This window comes from Artibeus jamaicensis, unplaced genomic scaffold, assembly GCF_021234435.1.
Source record: "Artibeus jamaicensis isolate MK-2021 breed Jamaican fruit bat unplaced genomic scaffold, CSHL_Jam_final contig_1410, whole genome shotgun sequence".
Lineage (NCBI taxonomy): Eukaryota > Metazoa > Chordata > Mammalia > Chiroptera > Phyllostomidae > Artibeus > Artibeus jamaicensis.
In genome coordinates this window covers 2,058,943-2,084,252 of record NW_026521281.1, presented here as the reverse complement: position 1 = coordinate 2,084,252, position 25,310 = coordinate 2,058,943, and the positions used below count along the sequence as shown (strand labels likewise).

At 37.9% G+C, this 25,310-nt stretch overlaps 1 protein-coding gene across 1 annotated transcript; it reads right to left on the bottom strand.

Annotated features, from left to right (window-relative positions):
- Positions 1 to 10,241: 10,241 nt before the first annotated feature.
- On the bottom strand, positions 10,242 to 13,630 carry UBQLN2 (ubiquilin 2). The gene has a single exon (XM_037153767.2). It carries the CDS (start codon positions 13,319 to 13,321, stop codon positions 11,447 to 11,449), a length of 1,875 nt encoding a protein of 624 aa, XP_037009662.1. The 5' UTR covers positions 13,322 to 13,630; the 3' UTR covers positions 10,242 to 11,446.
- Positions 13,631 to 25,310: the final 11,680 nt, after the last annotated feature.

Below are 25,310 nucleotides of genomic sequence, written 5' to 3'. Positions count from 1 at the left end.
AGCGTAGGGAAGTCAATAATATTATTATAACTATGTATGGTGTCTGATGGGCACTAGAATATCAGGTGATCATTTTGTAAGGTATATAAACATCTAATCACTATGTTGTACACCAGAAACTAATATAATATTGTCTGTCAACAGTAAATTTTTTAAAAAGTTGGTTTGGTAGTGGGCTGGCTGGAAGGCACATGAGAACAAGGGAGTGGAGGTAAAAGAAATTAAGAAGAAAAACTCTCATGAAGTGACACACTTAAAAGTACATTGACTTACATATGGAAAAGAGAGAAAAGGGAAAGAGAATCTGAGAGAAACACCAATCGGTTGCCTCCCATATGCACCCCAGCTGGGACCAGACCCTCAACCTAGGGAGCAGGACAAGTTGGGAATGGGATCATAGAAATAAAAATCTATCAAGCCAAATAGCTTGGTGTGCTATAAGAGTGAATCACATCATCTCTGGAAAAAAGAGCCAAAGCTAAGGAAGATTGTGGAACATAATAGAACAGCTATGACCAATGCAGATTGCATCATAGAGAAAGGCACACATGTGATTCATTTTTTTAAGCCTGAAGTCTGAGGATTTACCTAAGGGCCCAGGAGTGTCATGAGGTATTTTTAAAGCACCATTGATAAACTGATGTTCAAAATGCAGCTGCTTCATCATGTTACTATTGTCAGATACCACTGTGGACATTTATGCAGAAAAGACAATGCATCCGTCTAGCGTAAAAGCCACTTCTGTACATTAACAGCCCGAAGTATAAATGTCAAACACATATTAAGAGCACCATAGAGTTTTCTGACACCTATTTAAAAGTACCTGAGTGATAACTGTTCTAGAAAAGAGCCAATTATATAAACATTACAAGTATTTAAAGTACAAAAAGTGGTTTTAATGAAATGTGCACTTAAAAGAACTGAAGAAATGTTGCAATTTGTCTGGGGTTTTTTTTTAGGTTCTTGGTGGGGTCCAGCTTGGATTTTGACCTTCCCAGTGGCTTGGGTCATGGATGAAATGGGGAGAAAAACCAAGGCTTCATGGAAGATCTTTACCAGAAACTCAAAAAAAAGCCCACACAGCATATTTTGTCATGGCAAGACTGATATGAAACACTACCCATGTCATGCAGTTGGGAATTAGAGAAGGGACCATGTCTCAGCCATGGTGTCCTTGGTGTGAGAGAGTATTAGAAAGAATACAGACAAATACCATATGATCTCACCTTTCAATAAACCTAATCAATAGGTGGAACATAATCAAGAAACAAGCAAAATGTAACCAGAGACGTTGAAATTAAGAACAATCTAACAGTAACCAGAGGGGAGGTGGGAGAGGATAATGGGGTGAAGGGGGAAGGGTTTTCAGGTACAACTGTAAAGGACACATGGCCAAAACCAAGGCGGGGCTGGAATTGGGGGAGGGAGGTGGTGCTGGCTAGTGGGGGAGTGGTGGGTGGTAAGTACAGACAACTGTAACTGAACAACAATAAAATAACTTTTAAAAAAAAGAATAGGAATGGCATCCTTTAGCATCATGATTTTATTTATGGCTTAGATCATTCATCAATCTTTTGGCTGCACTTCACGTCTACATAATCACCTAGGAAATGACTAGGAAATAGGTCAGGTGTTGATCAATTCTTATGGAAAATTGGGCATTTATTCTGATCAAGTATATGGAACATAAAAGCCAATGTGAGCCAAATTCTTCTCTTTTGATTCTTTCACCTCCAGAGTGTCAGAAGAAACTTAGAGATTTCAAAAAGCTCCCTATTCCCAGGAAAAATAAGGAGGTTCCAGAAATGAATAAGAATTGGCCATTTAGCGCTGTGAACTTGTCAATACCACCAGATAGAGAAACAAATGGTGAAGGACAAGAAAACTGAGTTTTGGACCTTGGAACAACATTTTAAAACAAAGAAAGATTCTTTGATTTCCACTCCCTTTAAAATTATAATAAAAGTACCGTGAAATTCAACAAAATACATTCATTTTCAACATACAAACCATGCCAGGCTCTTGGTTGCAATGAAAAGCATGCTATTCCAGAGCAGCAGAAGACACCAGACTTAGTGAACATTTGCTCTCTTGCAAAAGGTGAAACAGCATTTTAGTACATACTGCTCCAGTTTCTAAATGCATAAAAGGCAATAAAGGTTAAAATTCAGAAAGATTATGGACAGAATTTGTTTGATAATTAGTTCCTTCAGGCAATGGAGTGTCCTGATACCCAACTTCATTTTGGAACAAGATCAAACTTTTCCTCATTGTTTGGTGTAAGTATTAATTTAAAAAAAAAGAGAAACAGTAAATAAAAAATAAATTTGAGATATTTTTTAAATAAGGGGAACATAAAAACACTAATGATAAAAGTAAATCTTTTTCTTTGAAAAATTTATATTATATCTAAAAATGCCATGATAGCAAAATGGGATATATAATAATCATATATAATAAATTATGAGGCCTGTCCAGAAGGTATCCAGCCATGTAATATGAAAAATAGAGACATTTATTGAAGATACAAGATACAAGAAACATTGTACATAGCACAATGCCTCAGTCCCCTACAAAGTCCCCTTGGGACCTCACACAGTTCTCCCAATCGCCATCAGCTGCCCTGCCGTGTTTCCCTGAATCTCATCAAAGGTCTAAAATATCTTCCCTTTCAAAGGTGATTTTAGTTTTTGGAAAAGCTAGAAGTCACAGGGCACCAAATCTGGGCTGTAGGGGGGATGAGTCACCTGGGTGATTTGATGTTTGGCCAAAAAACTCCAAAAGAGACATGATGCACGAGCAGACATATATTGCTGTGATGAAGCTGCCAATCACCAGTTGCCCATAGCTGTGGCCTTCTGAATCATCCAAATAGTTTCCATGGAGGAACGTTCAAAGTTCACACATCTAATGCAGATTCATTGCTCTACTTGCTCTAGTCATTTTGAATGCAACAGCCACACAGTACACATACTCACGCAACAGTGTCTATAGCTCCCACTACCTAGTACAATGAAGTCGTCATTTTTTATGCATGCACATTCCAGTCCACTCTCCTTGGCTGTCAGGTTACATCAATATCATGCAAACTACCCTCATCATTTTAACAATGGCTGGACTTTTTCTGCACAAACCTTGTAACACATATTTTTAAAATACACACACATGCAGACACATACACATACATACATAAAGGGTGGGGCAGAGTAGGTTTATAGTTGTTCCTATGGAAAATAATACAATAATTAATACAAGAATAAACTGTTTTGCATACTCACAACTGTAAACCTACTTTTGCCCCACCATATATATATATACTCTGCCATCATATCTTACACATTTCTCTCTTGAGTTTCAGGTTCCTTCCACCACTTTAACCACCACTGTGGAAACACAGAAGGTAGGAAAATATTATCAAGAGAAACAGGTCAGGGTAGCCCTGTAACCTTAAACACCAAACCAGAGTCCTTTGACCTCAGGCACCTGCTCCTATTTCCTCTTCCAAAGCTCTTAGCCACAGGTGGCAAACACAAGGCCAGTGGGCCAAATCCAGCCCTCCCTCCACCTTGTTTTATCCAGCCTGGCACCTTGTTTCTACTCTGAGGCAGCACCGAGCTCTCGATTAACTGTTAGGGAGTAGTTACATTTATACAGTCCTAAAATTATATTTGGCCCTTTGAAGGCGACCTCAAGGCTGATGTGGCCCCTGGTGAAAATAAGCTTGACATCCCTGCTTTTAGGACTCTGTGACATTCAGTTTAAGACCTCCTAGTTTGAGTTTTTCCTATCTGTAGCATCGAGAAATAAAATGAGTATTGAATTTAGCTAGACTTCACATCAACAAAGGTGTGTAGTCTACTTCTGAGTTGCTGTTTATTAAACTAGGAAATAGAAGATAGAAGTCTTTAACATGACTTTATTCTGGAACAACTTTAATCCCAGATGATGCAACTTCAGTAAGAAGTACCAAAGTCTATGGGAAAATTATTAGCTTTGGAAGGAAGTTTTGAAAGTCTTCTAAGACTTTCAAGTAGAATATTCAAAGTTCTACTTGGTGGATAAAACCATTCTTAAACATTTCTGCCAAATGTGCTTCTGTTTAAACAGTTCCAGTGATGAGGGTTAGTCAATTAATTACTAGAAAGTTCCTAACAGTAAGCCAAAATCCTGACTTCTTATAAAATCTGAATCAATCTGCCCTCTGGAGCTATTCTGATAAATATTACCTTTCCCCTATCTGACAAGGCCTTTAATTATTTGAAGGAAATATCCACAAGCCCCTGTCTTTAGACTAAAGCATTCTTCTTTTAATCCCCTAATTAATCTGGCTATGGGTGTAGCAACTGTTATTGTTGTTCAAGTATCCTTTTCATAATTTTGTGTTTATTTGTAAATGAGTCACCATTTGGTAACTTCCCAGGTTTCTTGTGTCCATATTGATTGTGGCACTCTGAAATAATACAAACCTCCCAAGATAAATGATCAAGTACAAAATAAAACTATATGAAGAATTTCCTTGTTCTGAACACCAAGCCTCTATAATGGAAACAAAGATTTCATTACATGTGTGTGCATTATAAACTCATATGGTTGGCTCATGTAAAAGTTAGAGTAAATGGAAACAACTGGATGTTCTTTACATATGCTATTTTTTTAAGCCATATAACCAACCACTTACCTTTGGTGACTGAACTGTTGAAACAAGTACAGGACTTCATATTTGATTTTATTCATTTTTTTCACTGTCAACAGTTTACTGTATAATTTTTCCTACATTAAAAAAATTTGGGATACTATTCCAAATAAAAAAAATTATTCAACAAATACTCTTGGGACCATCTCTTTGTTCGGGATTAATTTCTGGAAGTTCTGGGTCCATGTCTAGGTTGTTTTGGCTTTTTTAAAAATTTTAATCCTGCTAGATTTGGTTTTTTTTTTCTTTAGCCTAGTAAGGACATTGGATCTTGCTAGTGACATCCAGTGCATTTACTCTATCTTCTAATACTACACTATTGGCAATGGGATAGGCAAGGTATTTTATGTTTTCATGCTGGTCATTGAAAAATAAATAACTTGGATGGGATAGAACTGACACACCATCGAACACTGTCATTTCAAATTACTAATCTATTTACTGTCCTGTCATTATCATCCAGCTCGTATTACTCCATTTTATTCTCAAGGACATTTTGAGAAGCTGCCAAATGCTGTGGTGAGGTTCACAATGTTTATTGCCTTCTGAGGTCTCTGGGAGGCAGCTCAACAAACAGACAGGCATCCCCCAGAGCAGCTGAAGCACAAGTGGCCCATGTGATTGCCAATTTGGAGACATACCATATGTATTAGGCCACTGTGAACAGATGTATTGAAGGGCAGTTTCAATATTAGCCACAACTTAAAAGTCAGAAAGGCAAAGCTGAAATTACAGTTATTGATTGTAACAGAATTGATCCTATCATGCATTTTTATGCAACCTGTTTCAGGGTAAACAGAAGCAATAATGCATTTATTTAACAAAAGCTGATGGGTCTCCTCAACAACACCCAGGAGGCCAGCTCATATATACTTTATTATTAAACTTCTATGATAGACTAGTATCATTTAATAGACTTAAGGGGAAGCAGAATGTGAACTGTTCGTAGTGTACACTCTGGAATGTCAGAAGTTTAAATTTTGACTGTTGCTTAATAGCAGTGTGACCCTACAAAATTACTAAATCCCTTTTAGCTTATTCCCTTATATGCAAACTGCGGAAGATAACGATAGTACTATTTTACAGGGTTGTTATGAAAATTGAACATAACCGTGAATACATTAGCTACTAGTGTTATCCCAATCTAACACACTCTTATGAAATCCATGTTAGGGTGGAGTAATCATCATTTATTTTCTTTCATGCTGATCAACAATTATTTAATAATGAATTATACTATCTTTCTTGAAATTACCCTAAATTTGCTAATCTAAACATTGGGCCAAGAAGTTCTGAAGTTGGATTTTGAAAGTACTATCATAGGGAACTTAAATCTGCACTGATGCTTCGATAGACTTCCATTCGATAAATACCATTGCCCATGAATGTCAGGGCAATCAACCTCTTATTCGAGGGTGGTTTACCCAAACTTTTCAGTTTGTTGGTGTAGAGCAGCTTTTGCCAGAGGGTTTTTACCTATCATTAAAGTATCTAAAGCCTAGTAAGCATGTACAGCATCTGATGAAGTTTCTTTTGGGGGTGGCACCTGTCTAATATCTTCCAAATCATGCTTCTCCTTTCTAATTAAAAAAAATTGCTTTCCCTCTAGGTCTCATAACAGACTTCTGGGAAAATCGTAGCATTAGAATAGGTCCCCAGTTCTTCCCTTTCTCCCACAAACCAACAGAAATGATCACAGGGAAACAAAAAAATGAGCAACACCTATGCTAACAATGAGGGCATCAACCCTCAGGAAATTTCTGTAAAACATGATGCTGATCGGGTCATACCAAAGCATATCACCAATCTGAAGCACTGCTATACTGACAAATCAAGAAAACCCTAGCAGTAAACCTCTAGTTTAAAAAAAAGCAAGGACTGTGTCTATGACATTTTTTTTTTTACAAAATCCCTTCACCTTTTTCACCCAGCTCCCCAAGCCCCTCCTCTCTAACAGCTGTCAGTCTGTTCTCTGTATCTATGAGTCTGTTTCTATTTTATTTTGTTCATTAGATTCCACATGTAAGTGAAATCATATGGTATTTATTTGTCCTTCTCTGACTGGCTTATTTCATTCAGCATAATACTCTCCAAAAATAAATGCCATGTTTGTCAAAGATATCATTATATATATATATATATATATATATATATATATATATATATATATATATATATATATATAGAGAGAGAGAGAGAGAGAGAGAGAGACAGAGAGAGAGACAGAGAGAGAGACAGAGACAGAGAGAGACAGAGACAGAGAGAGACAGACAGAGAGAGAGAGACAGACAGAGAGAGGGACTAGAGATAGGAGCTATCAGTGAAAAAGACTGTTATGAGAATGTCTCACAAGCTGAGGGAAGCCTGAGTAACTTCCATTTTATTTAAGCTTCTGAGTATATTTTTAAATAAAGAATGCCAAATTAGGAATATCAAAATTGCCACATAGTTTAAAAACTGTACATTTATTGCCCTGACTGGTGTGGCTCAGTGGATTGAGTACCAGCCTAAGAACCAAAGGGTCACTGGTTCAATTCCCAGTCAGAGCACATACCTAGGTTATGGGCCACATCCTCAGTTTGGGGTGTGCAAGAGGCAACCACACACCGATGTTTCTTTCCCTCTCTTCCTCCCTTCCTCTCTCTACAAAGAAATAAAAAAATAAAACCTTTAAAAAATCTTACATTTCTTAAGTTAAGCAGTACGATGAGCATTTTCTGTCAAGTCAGTCTGGCTCTGTGACTGCAGTAATCAATTCATTTGAGGATAATGTCAGAATTCTAAATTTGAATCCCTTAGTGAATGTGGGACACAAACCAGATGGCTCTCCTGACACCTTAAACCCAATCTCTGAGCAAGGCCCTGACTAGAATTACTCCATTTGCTACTATTTTGACACTTCAGATAAACAGAATTTAGAGCAGGCTGATTGCTCTGAGAGGGCAAGTAAGTGTATCTGATGGTGGTTTTGCAATAAACATGGGGGTCTAAACCTGGTATGAATCCTCTTTAATGAGCCAAGAGGGCTTGTTTTAATGTTGTCTATCCAATACCCTCACCACCACATACCCACACAAGTGGTGAGAATACATATAATACCTACGACATATCTGAAGTAGAGGTCAAAAGAGCAAACAAGAAATGCCGTCTTAAGGTGAACTGCTGGAGTTGCCCACGACTCTAGCTCCCTCACCACTACTTCATCCTGCTGGATCACAGTGCCAGGAATATAAACTTACACCCTCCAGCAGTCCAGTGTAAGCTTAGGGAGGGGATGACAACCAAGTAAACAGTGAAAGCATGTAAGAATTGTCCCTTTTACTTGGGGAATGGGATCCCAGGTCAGAATATACCCTTCTTGATTCAATGTTGAATAAATGGATGAATTATAAAAACAAACTAAAAAGCCAAAAATAACCCCAATAAAGTTAATAAAACCCCAAATCTTTTCAGGGACAAAATAAAATGTATCAAAAAATAGATAAACAGCCCTGGCTGGTGTAGCTCAGTGAGTTGAGCTCGGGCCTGTGAACCAGACAATCGAGGTTTGATTCCCAGTCAGGGCACATGCCTGGGTTGCAGACCAGTTCCCTGCAGGCCAGTTCCCAGCAGGGGACGCATGAAAGGCAACCATACATTGATGTTTCTCTCCCTCTCTCCTTCCCTTCCCCTCTAAAGATAAATAAATAAAATACTTTTAAAAATAGATAAACAATTTGACAAGATTAATTAAGGAATTGTGTTCCTCAAATGTTTGAAAGAAATTTACCTGCTAAACTGAGTCAGGCCTCAGACAGCATCCAGTATTTCCTGTGGCTGCTGATTTATTGCTGTTTTCCATGTCACTAGCTTATTTTAGTATATATTTCCCTATGAAATTATCCATATCATTCATTAAAATTTTAAATATTTATGGCAGACTTTGTCTTTCTAATGATCTCAAATACCCAACATCATATAGCAGTGGCATGATAAATCACATTTCCTAACGTGGTTTTCTGAAGAACACTGAGACCAAATGTTATTAGGTGTGTTTAAAAGAAAAGTGGTTCTTTCCTCAAATAAAGTTTTAGAAGTGCTGAATTAAAGTCAAATAGTTTTTATTCTTTGAAATGAAGAATATACTTCTTTTAAAAAATAGTCAATATTTACTGCACTATGACTCTTCAAGAGGGGCTATAGTATACTGCATTTTGTAAACTTATTTGACAATTTCCCAGAGGAATATTTTTTTTCAAGAATGATATTGAGGATTATAGTGAACATAGTTTGGTTCAAATAAAAAACAAGAATGCCACTTTTATTATTTAGACTGTTCTAGAAGTGTTTAACCCATGCAGTCAGAAACTATATTATAAATTTTGAAAAGAAGCACATATTATTAGACTTATTTATATGATTGCTTACCAGGAAGAACTCAAAAACATCACATGAATATCTCTAAAATAGAATTCAGGAAATTGCCAATTTAAAATCATTCTATGAATGTACATACTTACCCTATATAGCAAAAATGACCACACAGATAACAAACTGAGTATGAGGTCCCATTTGCAGTATTTTTTCCTGCATGTGTATATTACCTAGGAATATATTTATCACAAATTGTACAGGGCTTTAATAAATAAAACTCCTTTGAAGGATGTAAAAAGCTTTTTAAAAATTGAGGCATTATACCCTGGCTGGTATGGCTGAGTGGATTGAATGCCAGCCTGCAAACCAAAGGATCCCCAATGGAATCCCAGTCAGGGCACATGCCTGAGTTGTGGGCCAGATTCCCAGTAGGGGGAGTGCGAGAGGCATCCACACACATGTTTCTCTGCCTCCCTTCCCCTTCATCAAAAATAAAGAAAAACTTTAAAATTTTTTTCACATGTACTTGAAAAGTAATTAAATAAAATTTAATATTAAAAAAAGAAAAATCAAATAAATGAGACTATATAAAAAAATTTTTTCATAAAATGAGGCATTATGTCATATTTCTGGAAGGCACTGCAATTCTGTAGTTCTATCATATCAACTTAAGACAGTCCCAACTGATTTCGCAATTTACTTTTGGGGAAGCCAATTAACTGTAAAATTCACCTGGTAAAATAAATATGTCGGAATCATCAGAAAATCATGGAAAATAAAAATAAAAAAGATCAATGGGAGGAGTTGTCCTAACAGCTATGAAGCCATACTTCTAACTCAGTAACTGGTATACTGAGGCTACAATTTTTAGTGATACTAAAAAGAATTAAAAATGCAAAATAAAGTGTGTGTGTGTATGTGTATGTATACACATATATATGAATATATATGACATTTCAAATGAGGGGTGCACAAGAGATAAATACCAGCTAACAACTGGCTAACCTTTTTGGGTAGAAAAAATTAGAATTCTAAATCTATACATCAAAATAATTGCAGAAGAACAAATGAATATTCTTTTAGCAAAACAATTAAAATTAGAGCAATATACAATACGATTTATATAATCTTGGGGTAGAGCAATCCTTCTAAACATTATCCTAGTGCTAGAAGGCAAAAAGGAAAACATTTATCCAATTTTTATTATTTTTTATTTTTTTTAGTCATTTTAATGCATTTTTCCCTGTGCATAAGAGAAATAACTGATAGAGTCAAAAGATACAGTTTCCTTTACACATAGCAGTTAAAAGTAATGCAAACATCACATGACACTTTCAGTGAAAGTTACATTTCCAATTACAAATCAAAATGTGTATAATAAGGGTTTCTTTATGAGAGAAGCTGAGAAGGAAATCTTAGGTAAAAAGCACTTTCCTGGCATTACTACACTGATCCTTCAGGCTGCACAAAGATTAAGGTCATATACAGTCAATCGGCAAATGTTGACACAATTTCACACAGTAAGTTTTCTATACAATTAAATGTATACTTAGAAATACCAGGATAAACATTTCTACTATATTTAACTGAACTTGTCTAGCCAACATTTTCACTGAGAAGTTGATCAAAGATGCTGTAAGATTCTACAAAATTGTTACATTCCTAGCTCCAGAAATATTTCTTATATTCTTTCTCATTTTGATTACACATGTTCTGCTCAGAATTGTTGTAATATTTCTAGATGTACAGTTCCAATTGTGCTTACTGTACTGTATACAAATATAGCAAAAACGTTAACGAATGATATAAATCTTACAGCATTTTGCTAGCAAAAATACATGCCAAAGTCACAATAAGCAATATTGTACCACAAATTAGAGCGCTTCAAATAATTTGCTTCTGGTTTTAATATTTCCATTCTACATTAAATTACTATCATAGGCTAATGTTTAAAATGCAAACAAATTGGACATTTGTAGAAGAAAACTTGTTCACCCAACTGTGAAGTTTGATACCTGTTTCCAAAAACCACAATAAATGCAGAATAAAGAGAAGTGTTTGCATGCAACACTTTTCAGTAAAACAGTATTGATTCCCACCATTCAAAACAGACAAGGAAATGGAAGTGGAGAGGGAGTAAGGGAGAGAGGGAGAGCAGGGAAGGAGGGAGGGAGGGAAGGAGGGAGAGAGGGAAGGAAGGAGGAGGGAGGGAGGGAGGGAGGGAAGAGAGAGGGAGGGAGGAAGTAGGTAGGTATGGACTCTACCTTAAAATGTATCATATTGGACTTATAACTAGACAGATTTAAAAGAATCAAAATGAAAGTAAAGCATGGTTTGTGTGTTTAAAGATTTGAGCCATTATCAAAAATAAGATACATTTTTTCAAGGTACAGAAATGAATTATGATGGCTGGGAGCCCAGCAGCCTCTCAATGGCTGCATTGATGTCGCCTCCTGTTGCTATTAGAGCCTGCAAGTTTGCTTCACGGTTTAAGAACCCCATTGCGTTGAGCTGTTCCAGTTGCTGCTGAAATCTGACTTCTGGATTTGGCAGCTGTGGAGGATTTGCTCCAGCCAGGGCCTGCACCATTTGCTGAATGAATTGCTGGTTAGGTCCAGATTCTGATGTTGGGCTCGTGGTTTCACTGGGTGCAGAGCTAGACATGGTGGGCCCAGGGGTGGTGCCAGAACCAGCGGAGCCAGGTGGACCTGCAGGGCCAGTAGGTCCTATGGGCCCAATGGGCCCTATGGGGGTAAACGGGACAATGGGGCCTATGGGACCTATGGGTGTGACTGGGCCTACAGGGCCTATTGCGGTTCCCAGCACCCCCACCCCCACACCTGGAGTGAAGCTTGGAATGAGGCCAGGCGCTTCAGTGGCTAATGTCTGTAGCCCCTGCTGGATCTGCATCAAAGCCTGCATTGCTCTTGGGTTTGACATAGCTGACAGTGTGTCTGGATTCTGCATCTGCTGCACAAAAGCAGGGAGCTGTGGACGCATCTGCTCCTGCAGCTGAGGATTTGCAGTAAACACCGGGCTATTCAGCATCATCTGTGCAGCCAAATCTGGATTCTGGGTCAGCGACTGCATCATGCTTCTCATGTAGGGCGCAGACAGCATATTCTGAATCAGCTGGGGGTTTTCGGTTATCTGTTGCAGCAAGCTCTGCATTCCTGGGGTACTGAAGACGCTTGCAACATAATTGGCTGCAGCCACAGTGTTTCCAGTAGCACTACTGGAGCTACTGCTAGACCCACTGCCACTGCTCGTGGTTGTGCCTGTGGGTGCAGAACTCTGAGTAGCCGGTGGCGGTGCCCAAGGATTGGGTAGCGGATCTCGATTTTCGGTGCGGGAAGGCTGCGTACCTTCCCCGGAGGAGGAACTGCTCCCCACGGAGGCAAAGGGATTACCCCCAAACTGCTCTTGTGCAGCATTCAGCATAGGTTCTTGAATGTCAGTGTACATGCGCCGTAGGGCATTATAGCCACCTGGGATGCTTTCGAGATTACTGAGAGCCAGGTCTTGATTTCTCATCATCTCTTGCATCATGGCTGGATTCCTGGCGATTTCGAGGGTCTGCCTCATTATATCTGGGTTGTTGAGCAGGTGACTGATCTCTGGGTTTCTCTGAATCAATTGTTGCATCTGCGGATTGGCCATAATGAGCTGCCTCATCAGATCGGGATTCGAAAGCATGCTCTGAACAAAGGGATTTTCCATGATTTGGATCATCATCTCAGGGCTGGACAGGAGCTGCTGCTGCATCTGGTTCTGGAGCTCAGAGAAGTTGGATGAGCTCAAACCCAGGCTGCTAAGGCCTGCAAGTCCTCCCAGGCTCCCCAACCCAAACGGGTTGCTATTTGTGGAAATAGGTGTGGAGTTACTCCTGGGAGTCGACGCGGTAGTAGTATTAGTTCCCGCGGCAGTGCTGGGCTGTGTGGACTGGCCCTGAGGTCGGTTCTGGCTTTTGATGACAAGGTGAACAGTCAGTCCATCATGAATGCCGTGCTGGATCAAGGTATCTTGATCTTTTAAGATTTTTCCGGCAAAAATCAGCACTAGCTGATCTGTTTGAGATTTGAAGCGTTTTGAAATCGCTTCCTTAAACTGCTGCACTGAGCTATTCTCGGGCACCGCGAACTCCTCTTTCTCTTTGGGGGTCTTGACAGTGACTTTGATAATTTTAGGCTCGGCCTCGGCAGACGCAGAGCCTTGGGCCGCAGCAGGGCCGCGGGAAGGGCGCGGGGGGCCGCTGCTCTCGCCGTTCTCAGCCATGGCGGCCGCGGTGACGCAGGCAGACAGGGAAGGCGCGGGCGGACTGGCGAGAGAGAGCGAGGGAAGGAGGAAAAAGGAGACGCCGCCGCAGCAGGCTGGGCCGGGTCGGGCGGGGAGCGCGGAACACAGTACCTCTGTAATGAAGACTGCGGTTTTCTGATCCTCCAGTGGAGAGAGATGGCTCCCGTAGGCCGCGGGCCGAGATCTCAGCGTTCAGGTCTCTGGGCCTCCGCCACCGCCACAGCCACCGCCACCGCCGTGTGATCCCACCGCGCGCACTCCCAGCAACTCCCGCAGACGCTCTCCTCGTTCCTCCCCGCCCCTTCCCCTCCCCCAGTGCCTCGCGCGCCGCCCCTCCCCCCTATGCTGACGCGGCGCCAGGCCCAGAATGATAGCTGCGACTCGGTGAAAATAAAAAACTTCTGTACCGAAAAAAAGCGAGGGAGAGAAACAGAGAGGGGAAGAAACACCGAGAGAATAGAAAAAAGACAGAGAAGGAGGGAGGGAGAAGAGAAAGGGAGCCAGCTTCTGTAGGAAGACATTAAAAAAACAATGAGGAGGGGGTTATATGTATTTATATATTTGAAATCCATAAAGCAGTGAAAGATGAAAGGATGAATCAAACTGACCCCATGTAAAGGACGAAAATAAAAAATAAAGAACTCTGACGAAGCAAAAAGATTAATATCCCCAGTAGAAGAATAGGAAAACACTGGCAGAAGCTTATGTTTTACCAAAGAAGTGCAAATGGCCAATTGGCATACAAAAGGATTATTAAGCTCACCAGTAATCAAAAAATCCAAATGAAAACAATGAGATTCTACTTCTACCTTATTATAATGCAAAAATGAAAAATGATAAACCCTACTGAGAGTTGACAAAATGCACTTTCGTGCCAAGTGAAGTGTAAATTATTGTAATCAAAAGACAACTTGAAAATACATATACCAACATTTTAAATATCTCCACTTTTCTTTAGAAATGCCTCATTTAGGGACCTCACCTATGAAAATAATTGCAAAATATATGTATAAAATGTATATGCAATGCAGGATTTTTTAAAAAATTATTCTAAACAGTAATCAGCTTCTATTTAAACACAATTGGTCAACTATGTTATGATATAGCCAAACAATAAAACTATGCACTATGTTTTAAAAAATGGTTAATTTATATTATATAAATTATCTTTAAAGGTATACATGAAATAAACAGTAATTGTAAAGAAATCAGAATGTTTTTACTTTCAGCTATATTTATATATTTATGAATAGTAAAAATTATAAAAGCCTGTATGTGTTAATACCAAAAATGCAATAAATATCTTTTTATTTTAAAACTATTTTTAGTTTATATAATTGTCTTTATGTGTAAAAAATCTGGAATACTGCATATTAGTATGTTAATAGTGATTATTACTTAGTGTTGAAATTATGAATAATTATTCTTTGTCCTTTTATATTAAAATTTTCTTATGGCTTTTATAAGTATGCACTGCATTTGTAATACCTTAAAATTTTTTATCGTTGTTTTATTACAGTTGTCCCGTTGTTCCCCTATTACTCTCCCCTGCCTTGCCCACACCCTGCTTCCACATTCAGTCCTCACCCCCGCTTTGTCCTTGTCCATGGGTCCTTTATACGGGTTCCCTGACTTGACTCTTCCCCTTCTTTCCCCGTTATGTCCTTCCCTTTTTCCCCCTCCCCTCTAGTTACTGTCAGTTTGTTCTTTATTTCCATGTCTCTAGTTCTATTTTGCTCACTTGTTTGTTTTGTTGATTAGGTTCCACTTATACATGAAATCATAAGGCATTTGTCTTTTGCCACCTGGCTTACTGCACTTAGCATAATGCTCTCCATTTCCATCCATGCCGTGGCAAAGACTCCTTCTTTCTGCTGTGTGTTACATTCCATTGTGTAAATGTACCATAGTTTTTTTATCCATCATTTACAGATGGGCACTTAAGCTGTTTCCAGCACCTAGCTACTGTAAATTGCATTGCTATGAACATTGGGTTTTATAGGTTATTTCAAATTAATGTTCAAGGATTCTTTTTTAAAAGATTTAATTTATTTTTATATTTAGAGAGGGGTAAGGAGGGAGAAAGAGGAGAGAAACATCAGTGTGTGGTGGCCTCTAGTACACCCCCTACTCAGGACCTGGCCTGAAATGCAGGTATGTGCCCTGACTGGGAATTGAACTGGCCACACTTTGGTCCACAAGCCAGCAATCAATCCACTGAGCCATACCAGCCAGGGCTGTTTCAGGATTCTTAAGGAATAATGCCAGCAGTGGAATTTCTGGGTCAAAACGCAGCTTCATTTTAGTTTTTTGAGGAAATTTCATACTGTTTTCTATAGTGGCTGCGCCAGTCTGCATTCCCACCAACAGTGCACTAGGGTTCCCTTTTCTCTACAATCTCGCCACTACTTGTTTGTTGATTTATTAATGATGACCATTCTGATCAGTGAGAAGTTGTATCTCACTGTGGCTTTGCATCTGTCTGATGGCTAGTGATGCTGACCATCCTTTCATATGCCTGTGGGTCCTCTGTATGTCCTCCTTGGAAAAGTGTGTGTTTAGGTCCTTTGTCCTATTTTTTTTTAAATATTTTATTTATTTATCTTTAGAGGGAAAGGGAAAGATAGACGGAGAGAAATGTATGGTTGCCTCTCGTGTATCCCCTGCTGGGAACTGGCCCGCAACCCAGGCATGTGCCCTGACTGGGCATTGAACTGCTATCCTCTGGTTTGCAGGCCCTCGATCCACTGAGCTACACCAGCCAGGGCCCCAATTTTTAATTGGGTTGTTTGTCTTCCTGAAGTGGAGTTGTATAAGTTCTTTATATATTTTGGAGATAAAAACCCTTGTCAGAGGTATCATTGGCAAATATATTTTTTCTATATGGTTTGCTCCCTTTTCATTTTGCTGATGTTTTGTTTAGCCATGCAAAACCTCTTAATTTTGATAAAGTCCCGTTTGTATCTTTCCTTTATATCCCTTGCTCTAAGGGACATATCAGTGAAAATATTGCTATGTGAGGTCTCTGAAATTTTCATGCCTATGTTCTCCTCTAGAACTTTTATGGCGTGGTAACTTATATTTAAGCCTTTTATCCATCTAGAGTTTATTTTGGTGTATGGGATAAGTTAGTGCTCAAGTTTCATTTTTTTTTTGCATGAAGCTGTACAGATCTCCCAATACCATTTGTTGAAGAGGCTATCCTTACTTCATTTTATGCTTCTATCCCCTTTGTTGAATATTAATTGACCATAGAGATATGGGTTTATTTCTGGGCTCTCTATTCTGTTCCATTGCTCTATGCGTCTGTTCTTATGCCAGTACCAGACTGTTTTGATTACAGTGGCTTTTTAATATAGTTTGATATCAGGTATTGTGATTCCTCCAACTTTGTTCTTCTTTCTCAAGATTGCTGAGGCTACTCAGGGTCATTTTGGGTTCCATAAATTTTTGGAATATTTGTTCTATATCTGTGAAATACGTCATTGGTACTGTAATAAGGATTGCATTGAATCTGTAAATTGCTTTGGGTAGTATGAACATTTTGATGATGTTAATTCTTCCAATCCATAAACATGGTATGTGCTTCCATTTATTTGTGTCTTCCTTAATTTCTTTGTTCAGTGTTGTGTAGATTTCTGAGTACAGATCTTTAACTTCTTGGATTTATAACATTTTTAAAAATCAGAAGGCATTTTGGAGGGAGGTGATAGGTAGATATTGACAGACACACAATAGTATTCTCCAACATTAACATATTTAGTAAATTTAGTTACCAATAAGTAGGAAAAATAAACATGTAGCACTTGAATAATAGAACAAATAATTTTTAATTTATATATAAATTTCTAACTCTTACTATACAGAAAATACTTCTTCCCCCCTAGTATCCAGCCATCATTTAACAGTATTTGAATGTCCTTAAGCCACAAATACCTTAATAAATACCAAGATAAGAAAAAAAGGTGAGTATGTGATGTCTATCAATAGGGGAGTAGATTAAAATAGTATGGTTAATATGATTATTAGAATACAAAAGATAAAGGAATGAATCAGATATAAATATATTTATATGTATAGATCTCAAAAATCTAATTAATTTGCAAAACTCTCCTTGGTGTTCATAGATGCATTCATATGTATTTAAAAGTATTGGCAATATGTTAAAGCTATTAAGACTAAACTTGCACCTACGAGGAAGAGGAAATGGAATAGCTCACAAGACAGTGAATAAAAAAAGATTAAATTAAATCTGTGAAAATTAATATATATTTAAAATGGAAGCAAATATGGTAAAATAGCAATAGTTAATTCTAGATGGTGGGAATATGAGTATTTTTACACTACTGTTGTATTTGGGGGGATTTTTAATTCTCTCAAAAAATAAAATAAATTAGGGACTTCCACCAAGATGGAGGCATAGATGGAAGCACTGCACCTTCTCACACAACCAAGTTTAAAAACAATAAAGTGTTAGCAACAAAAACGCAGCCAAACCACAGAAAATTAAACTACACAGAAGTCTGACAATAACGAACCCTTCAGCCAAACCAGTAAGAGGGGCAGAGCCAGCAGCAGAGCAGGGTCCGGCAGGAAAGATCCACCGGACCTACCCGGGTGTGCAACCAGGCGTGCAACCCAGGCACACCAACAGCCATAGGTGGATCCCAGGTGTGGAGTAGCAGGCGGACCCACTGAGGGCGCAAGGCGGTGGACTCACTGAGGGCTGACCATAGTCACACATTCGAGCGCAGATAAACCGGTAAAGGAGCGAAGCGGTGAGACAAACTGTGCAGATCCCAGTGGTGGAAAGTCGCAGAGGGGACCACCATTGTCCCTCTCTGACCCCACCCCCACTTACAGCATCACAAACCAGTGACCTGGGTGGCCCCGCCCTGGTAAACAACTAAGGCTCCACTCCTCGTACATAACAGGCACGAACAGATCAAAACATGGCTCAAGAACAACTCAGAGCCCCAGAGCTGATAAATCTAAGCGAACAAGAAATTGCCAAACTTTCAGATGCACAGTTCAAAACACTGGTGATCAGGATGCTCACAGAACTGGTTGGTTATAGTCACAAATTAGAGAAACATATGAAGGCTAAACTAATTGAAATGAATGGAAATGCACAGAAAACCAATAGTAATGGAAAGGAAACTGAGACTCAAAGGAGTGGATGAGAAAGAGGAAAAAAATGACCAAACAGAAAATGATGAAGAAACAAGAATTCAAAAAATGAGGAGAGTCTTAGGAACCTCCAGGACATCTTTAAATGCTCCAACAGCTGAATTATAGGGGTACCAGAAGGGGAAGAGGAACAGCCACGAGTGGAAAACTTATTTGAACAAATAATAAAGGAGAATTTCCCCAATCCGGCAAAGGTAATAACTTCCAGGAAATCCAGGAAGCTCAGAGAGTCCCAAAGAAGTTGGACCCAAGAAGGAACACACCAAGGCACATCATAATTACATTACCGAAGATTAAAATGAAAGAGAGAATTCTAGAAGCAGCAAGAGATAAGGGGACAGTCACCTACAAAGGAGTTTCCATCAGACTGTCAGCTGATTTCTCAAAAGAGACCTTGCAGGCAAGAAGGGGCTGGAAAGAAGTATTCCAAGTCATGAAAACCAAAGACCTACAACCAAGATTGATCTATCCAGCAAAGCTTTCATTTAGAATGGAAGGGCAGATAAAGTGTTTCTCAGATAAGATCAAATTCAAGGAGTTCATCATCACCAAGCCCTTATTGTATGAAATGTTAAAGGGACTTACCTAAGAAAAGAAGATAAAAAAGATGAACAGTGAAAGGACAGCAAACTCACAGTTATTAACAATCACACCTAAAATAAAAGCAAATTAAAAGGACAGTTAGATCAGGAGCAGAACCATAGAAATGAAGATCACATGGAGGGTTAGCAACAGGGGAGGGGGAGAAGGAGAAGGGGGGAGAAGGTACAGAAAATAAGTAGCATAGACGGTAGGTAGAAAATAGGTAGGGGGGAGGGCAAGAATAGTATAGGAAATATAGAATCTAAAGAACTTGAGACACGTGGTCATAAACTAAAGGGGGGAATGGTGGGGGAGGGGTGTGCAGGGTGGAGGGGAATGAAGGGGGGAATAGAACTGTAATGGCATAATCAATAAAATATATTTAAATAAATTAAATAAATTAAATAAATATCACATCATATTATTTAGTCTCAATAGAACAAACCTAGATATTTATAGTGAAAGCATGAGTGAAAACCTCAATTGCTTGGAAATTAGAACAGAATCACACACTTTAGGGACAAAGTACTAATAAAATTTTTTATTAGAGTGCTTTAGAAAAATAATGATAATGAGGATGTATATATCAATAATTATCATGGGATTTCCCTCTGTGTGGTCTGAAGATCTTGTTTAAATAACACACTCTTTGAGGCTCCACCACAAACCTACCAATATATTGTGGTGCTCAGGAATCTGCATTCTTATCAAGTGCCAGTTAGTTTAATTATACTTGATTTACTGGATACTATATGAACAAACTCATAGTCAAATTTATATACCAAAGACCTTAAATACCAAACAATTCAAAATGAAAATAGCTCTTCCAGTCCCAGGCACTTCAGTGTACATATGGTTAAGTTCAAGAAACATACCGTGCACAACTAGTCCTGAAAATGGCACAGAAATCGCATGAAGATATGCTGGTCACAAAGATACAAATTTCTTAAGGGAGTAGATTCCAAGTTCCTGAACAACATGTGCTTTGCCAAGAACCAGAACAAGAAGGGCCTGAAGAAGATACAGGCCACCAAGGCCAAGGCCATGGGTGCACGTGCCAAGGCTACCAAGGCCTTGTAAAGCTCAAGGAGATCAAACCCAAGATCCCAAAGGGCAGCAGCTGCAAATTCAGTCAACTTTCTTATATTACTCACCCCAAGCTTGGTAAATGTGCGGGTCCCACATCACCAAGGGTCTCAGGCTCTACTGTACTGGTCCAAATCTAAGACCAAGGCTCAAGCCAAGGCCCAGGCTACAGCTGCGGCTGCAGGTCCAGTTCAGGCTCCCAAAAGTATCCTGGTCCCCATGGAGGCTCCAGAGTAGAGGTTGAAGTCTATCAATGTGAAGATGGAAGTACTGGTGTGATCCCTGGGTTGCTGTTTGAACATGGCTGGTGTCCTTCTGTGCTATTTGTACAACTAAACATGAGGCAGGATCTGTCAAAAAATAAAAAGTAAAAATAAATGAATTAGGCTTTCAAATACATAGGACAACAGAAAAGAGGGAAGCAGGTGCTCTCTACAAAATATACAAAAGCAAATGTTAATGATTTAACAGATAGAAAAACTAAAATTTATTGAGCAAATATAAGAAGTTATTTAGAGAAGCAAGTTAAACAGATAAACCATTACTATCGGTTTGGCCAAAAAGTCTGTATAGTTTTTCTCTGTAAAAGACACCTTTTTTATTTTCACCAACAACTTTATTGATTTGGATATTTTGAGTATGTTGGCTATCTCCTGTGGTATAACATTGATCATTCTCAATTAATGTTTCAATTTGATTGCTATCAACGTCAACTGGTCTACCTGTCTGTAGTACATCGTCCAACAGGAAATCTCTGGCACAAAACTTCATGAACAACTTTTGGCACATGTGATCAATCACAGTACTTTCTCCATACACTGCACAAATCTTTTTTTGTCTTTCAGTTGAGTTTTAACCTTTCTTGAAATAATAAAGCATAATATGCTGAAAATGTTGCTTATTTTCTTCCATCATCAATATTAAAATGGCTACACAAAAATTCACCAATTTTGAGAAGCTTTTTAAAAGCACACTGATATGACAGTTGTCATACTATAATCTAAAGACAACTAAGCACTGCTAGAGAATCACCTTAGAAAAATACCAAATGTTTTGGCCAACCCACTTGGGTGATTTTATTATGAGTCCCTCACCAAAGAACATGGCAGAGAATCACCTTCTTCCTGGTCTCCTGAAAGCAGTGTTTTTTTCTAGTATAAACTCTTTATTACAGAGCAGAAGTAAGAATGAATAGCAATCATCCTGGAGTCTCTCCATACATAGAAGGGTAGTTTCTAAGGAACTAAAAGACTTGTCAAAGCACATCTTCTAATGGGGGACCCTAGTTTGGGTTCAGTAGACAGTGTGAGAGATGTAATGTAATTTTAGCCTTTTTTGTTTTTCTCCATCCCCCCAGGTTTATTGAGATATATAGGTAATTGTCATATAACATTTTGTAAATTTAAAGTGTACTACTTATTGATTTGATATACCTCCATCACATCACATAACAACCATTTATTTTTTGTGGAGAGAAAATTTACAATATATTCTCTTAGCAATTTTAAGTGTTTGTCCTTGACTTTATAAGTAATGTGATTTTTTGCACTTCATTGCAAAATAAATATATCCACTTTAATGTTTTAAATTTCTTACAACCACATAAAATTAGCATTTCAGTGGTTGAATGAAGATGTCTTTATTAGGGAGAAGCACAACATCAATAGCTTGATTTCAATCTCAAGATTTAAGAAAAGACCAACAAGATAAATACATAAAAACTGAGGTTGAATGAGTAGATTAATTGCAGATGAAAGGAATTTTTAATTTTTTTAAAAAGTTGTATGAAAACTACAATGAGATATCACTTCACACCTGTCAGAATGACCACTATCCATAAATCAGCAAATGACAAGTGCTGGGGAGGATGTGGAGAAAGAGGAACCCTTTTGCACTGTTGGTGGGAATGCAAACTGGTGCAGTTGCTGTGGAAAGCAGTATGGAGATACCTTAAAAAATTAAATACGGAACTGCCTTATGACCCAGCAATTCCACTTCTTAGAATTTATCCGAAGAAAATCAAAACACTAAATCAAAAAATATATATAAGCACTTCTATTTTCATTACAACTGACAAGATTTGGAAGCAGCCTCAGTGACTATCAGTACATGAGTGGGTAAAACAACTATGGAACATTTACACAATGGAATTCTACTCAGCTGTAAAAAAAAAAAAGAAAGAAAGAAAACTTTGCCCTTTGGGACAGCATTGATGGACCTGGAAAACATTATGCTAAGTGAACTAAGCCAGTTAAAGAAAGACAAATACCATAAAATTTTACTCATGTGTGGAATCTAATGAACAAACAGAACTAAGAAGCAAAATACAGACAGAAGAGACAGAATCATAGATGGGCCGACAGCTCTGGGTAGGGTTGGGAGGTGGGTGGAGGGACTCAGCAAAAATGAAAAAAAGAGAAAGAACTCATGGACACAGACAACAGCATGGTGATTGCAGGGGTCAGCGGGGAATGGAGGTGGAAGAGAGTAAAAGGGAGATAAATGGTAATGGAAAAAAAGTAAATACATAAATAAATATAATTTTCTGATTAAAAAAGAGTAATGAGATAAATACATAAAAACTGGGATTCCACTGGTAAATTTAATCACAAATGAAGGGAATTTTTAGTTAAAATGAATTTTTTAAACCTCTACCCAAGGATATGTTTACTGATTTTAGAGAGGGAGGAAAAGAGGGAGAGAAAGAGAGAGAGAGAGAGAGAGACATCCATCAATGGTTGCCTCCCATAAATACCCCAACTGGGACTGAATCTGCAACCTAGGTATGTGCTCTGACTGGGAATTGAACCTGCAACCATTTTGGTGTATGGGATGACACTGCAATCAACTTAGCTGCCCAGCCAGGGCAAAGGGAATTTTTAAATTTTATTTTTAATTAAATTTATTAGGGTGACATTGGTTAATTAAACTGTGTAGGTCTCAAGTATGTATTTAATTCTATGAAACATCATCTGTATATTTATTTTGTGTTTACCACCCAAAGTCACATCTCCTCCTTTGAGCAACCCCTGTGAGTAAGGGGTGGAGTACCCCGACCCCTTCCCTCTGGTAACCTCCATACTGTTGTCTGTGTCCATGAGTTCTTGTTTGTTTGACTTGTTTTTTCATTTGTAGCTTTCAGTTTCATATCATACATATGAGTGAAATTAAATGGTTCTTGACTTTTTCCATCTGATTTATTTCCCTTAGCATGATATTCTCAAGATGCATCCATGTTGCCTCAAGTGGCAGTATTTCATCTTTTCTGATGGCTGAGTACTACTTCATTGAAAATATTTTGGAAAAGCCTTTGCTAATAACAAAGAAAAATGGATGATTTTATAACTTTTCTAGAAAGATATACATGAGCAAAATATATTCGAGAAGTAGAAAACCTTAACAGATTATGTAAGACACTTGTAAAAAAAGAATAAAAATGAAATAATTAGCTATTTTAATAATCGTCTTTCTTGGGTTGTGGCTGAGCTCATGCTTTTACTTTCTCTCTTTACCAAATTCATTGAATTAATTGAAATGACATGAGAATAATAATGAATACCTAACAGTGTTGCAGCAGTGGAAAAATACCATCCAATGGATGGTATTTTTACCACGCAATACCATTGGATAGTATTTACCATCCAATACCATTGGATGGTATTTAACATGGTATTTTTCCACGGATGGAAAAATACCATGTTAAATACCAAAATAAACTATAGATGAAAAATGAAATCATAAAATTTGCATTAAAATATTAGAGCAAATATTTACATAATGGTAACGACTTTTCTAAAACAACAAAGAGAAACTATAATGGAAAGATTGATATATTTCATTAAATAAGAACAAAATTTTCTATATGCTAAAAATACAATAAAAATCAAAAGCTTAAAGTTAAACTAAATTTTTGCAACATTTATAACATTGGGTCTTAGCATCTTTAGCATAACATACTTTTTACAAACCAATTTTTCAAAATAAGCATTCAAAGGGAAAAATGGACAAAGGACATTAACTAATACATTAATGTTACTAAAGGGGAAAAATATTCAAAGATAATGAAGAATGAAAGGAAGGGAGGAAGCGAAGGAGGGAGGGAATAAAATAGTGTATCTTCTTTAAATGAAAAATACAAATTAAAGTAATGAAATATTTTTTGTGGATAAAATTGAAGAGACTGTTATAATAGCTAGTCTTGACCTAGTCAATCTGGTACAAATTTTGGCTCCACTACTTCCACTAATAAGCTGCATGATATGGAGCAAGTAACTTAACATTTACATACCTCTTTCACTCCACAGTATTCTTTATCTCTGAAGTAAAAGGTTGTTCGGGAATCAAATAAATTAAAATATTTCAAGCATTTTGAACTGTGCCCTCTTGATATTAAGTACTATATGAGTAATATTGTTGTTATCATTATTAGAAAAGACAGATACTTCCTACTTCACTGGAAATTAGGTTACTCGGTAAGTACAACATATAAAGGACAATTTGCTAATAAACATCAAATGCTTGATTAATAAAGCATATGGACAATTTTACTGAGCAATTTTTATTTAGGAATTTATCTTTAAGGAAGCAATTCCAGGTTGTTGAGGTGTTGATGTGATTGTCCTACTTTAAATGTATGTCATCCTGGGTAGCATGAGGGAAAGTCCATTATTATTCCCTATTCCTACTGATGCATAGAGGGACAAATAATACAGTCAGAACTAGAGAGAAAGCAGAGTGATATAGTGGTAAGACCATAGACTTGAGCCAAAAGGACCGATTTCAACTCCAGCTTGATCATTTACGACTATATGACATTACTGTACTTCATTTCATTTCTCTGAACCTCAGTTTCTTTATTAATTAAAATAGGGCCAATATGCATACACTTCATGGTTGTAGTTATAGTCAGTAAATACACAAGAGAGACATTAATTCCTCTGACATCCCCTCTTCTCCAAAAATGAAACAAATGAAATAATCATTGGTAAGTTAGACTATGAAATAAAAAATACAGTAAAGGATCAGAGCAGATGCAGTATACCTGGCAGATATATTCTGCCTTAGAAATGTATGTTCAAATTATATATCATTTTTGTTCTGACACCATGCT

Excerpts from the sequence above, each read along its gene's own strand:
- UBQLN2 (XM_037153767.2), bottom strand. The coding sequence starts at position 13,321 with ATGGCTGAGAACGGCGAGAGCAGCGGCCCCCCGCGCCCTTCCCGCGGC.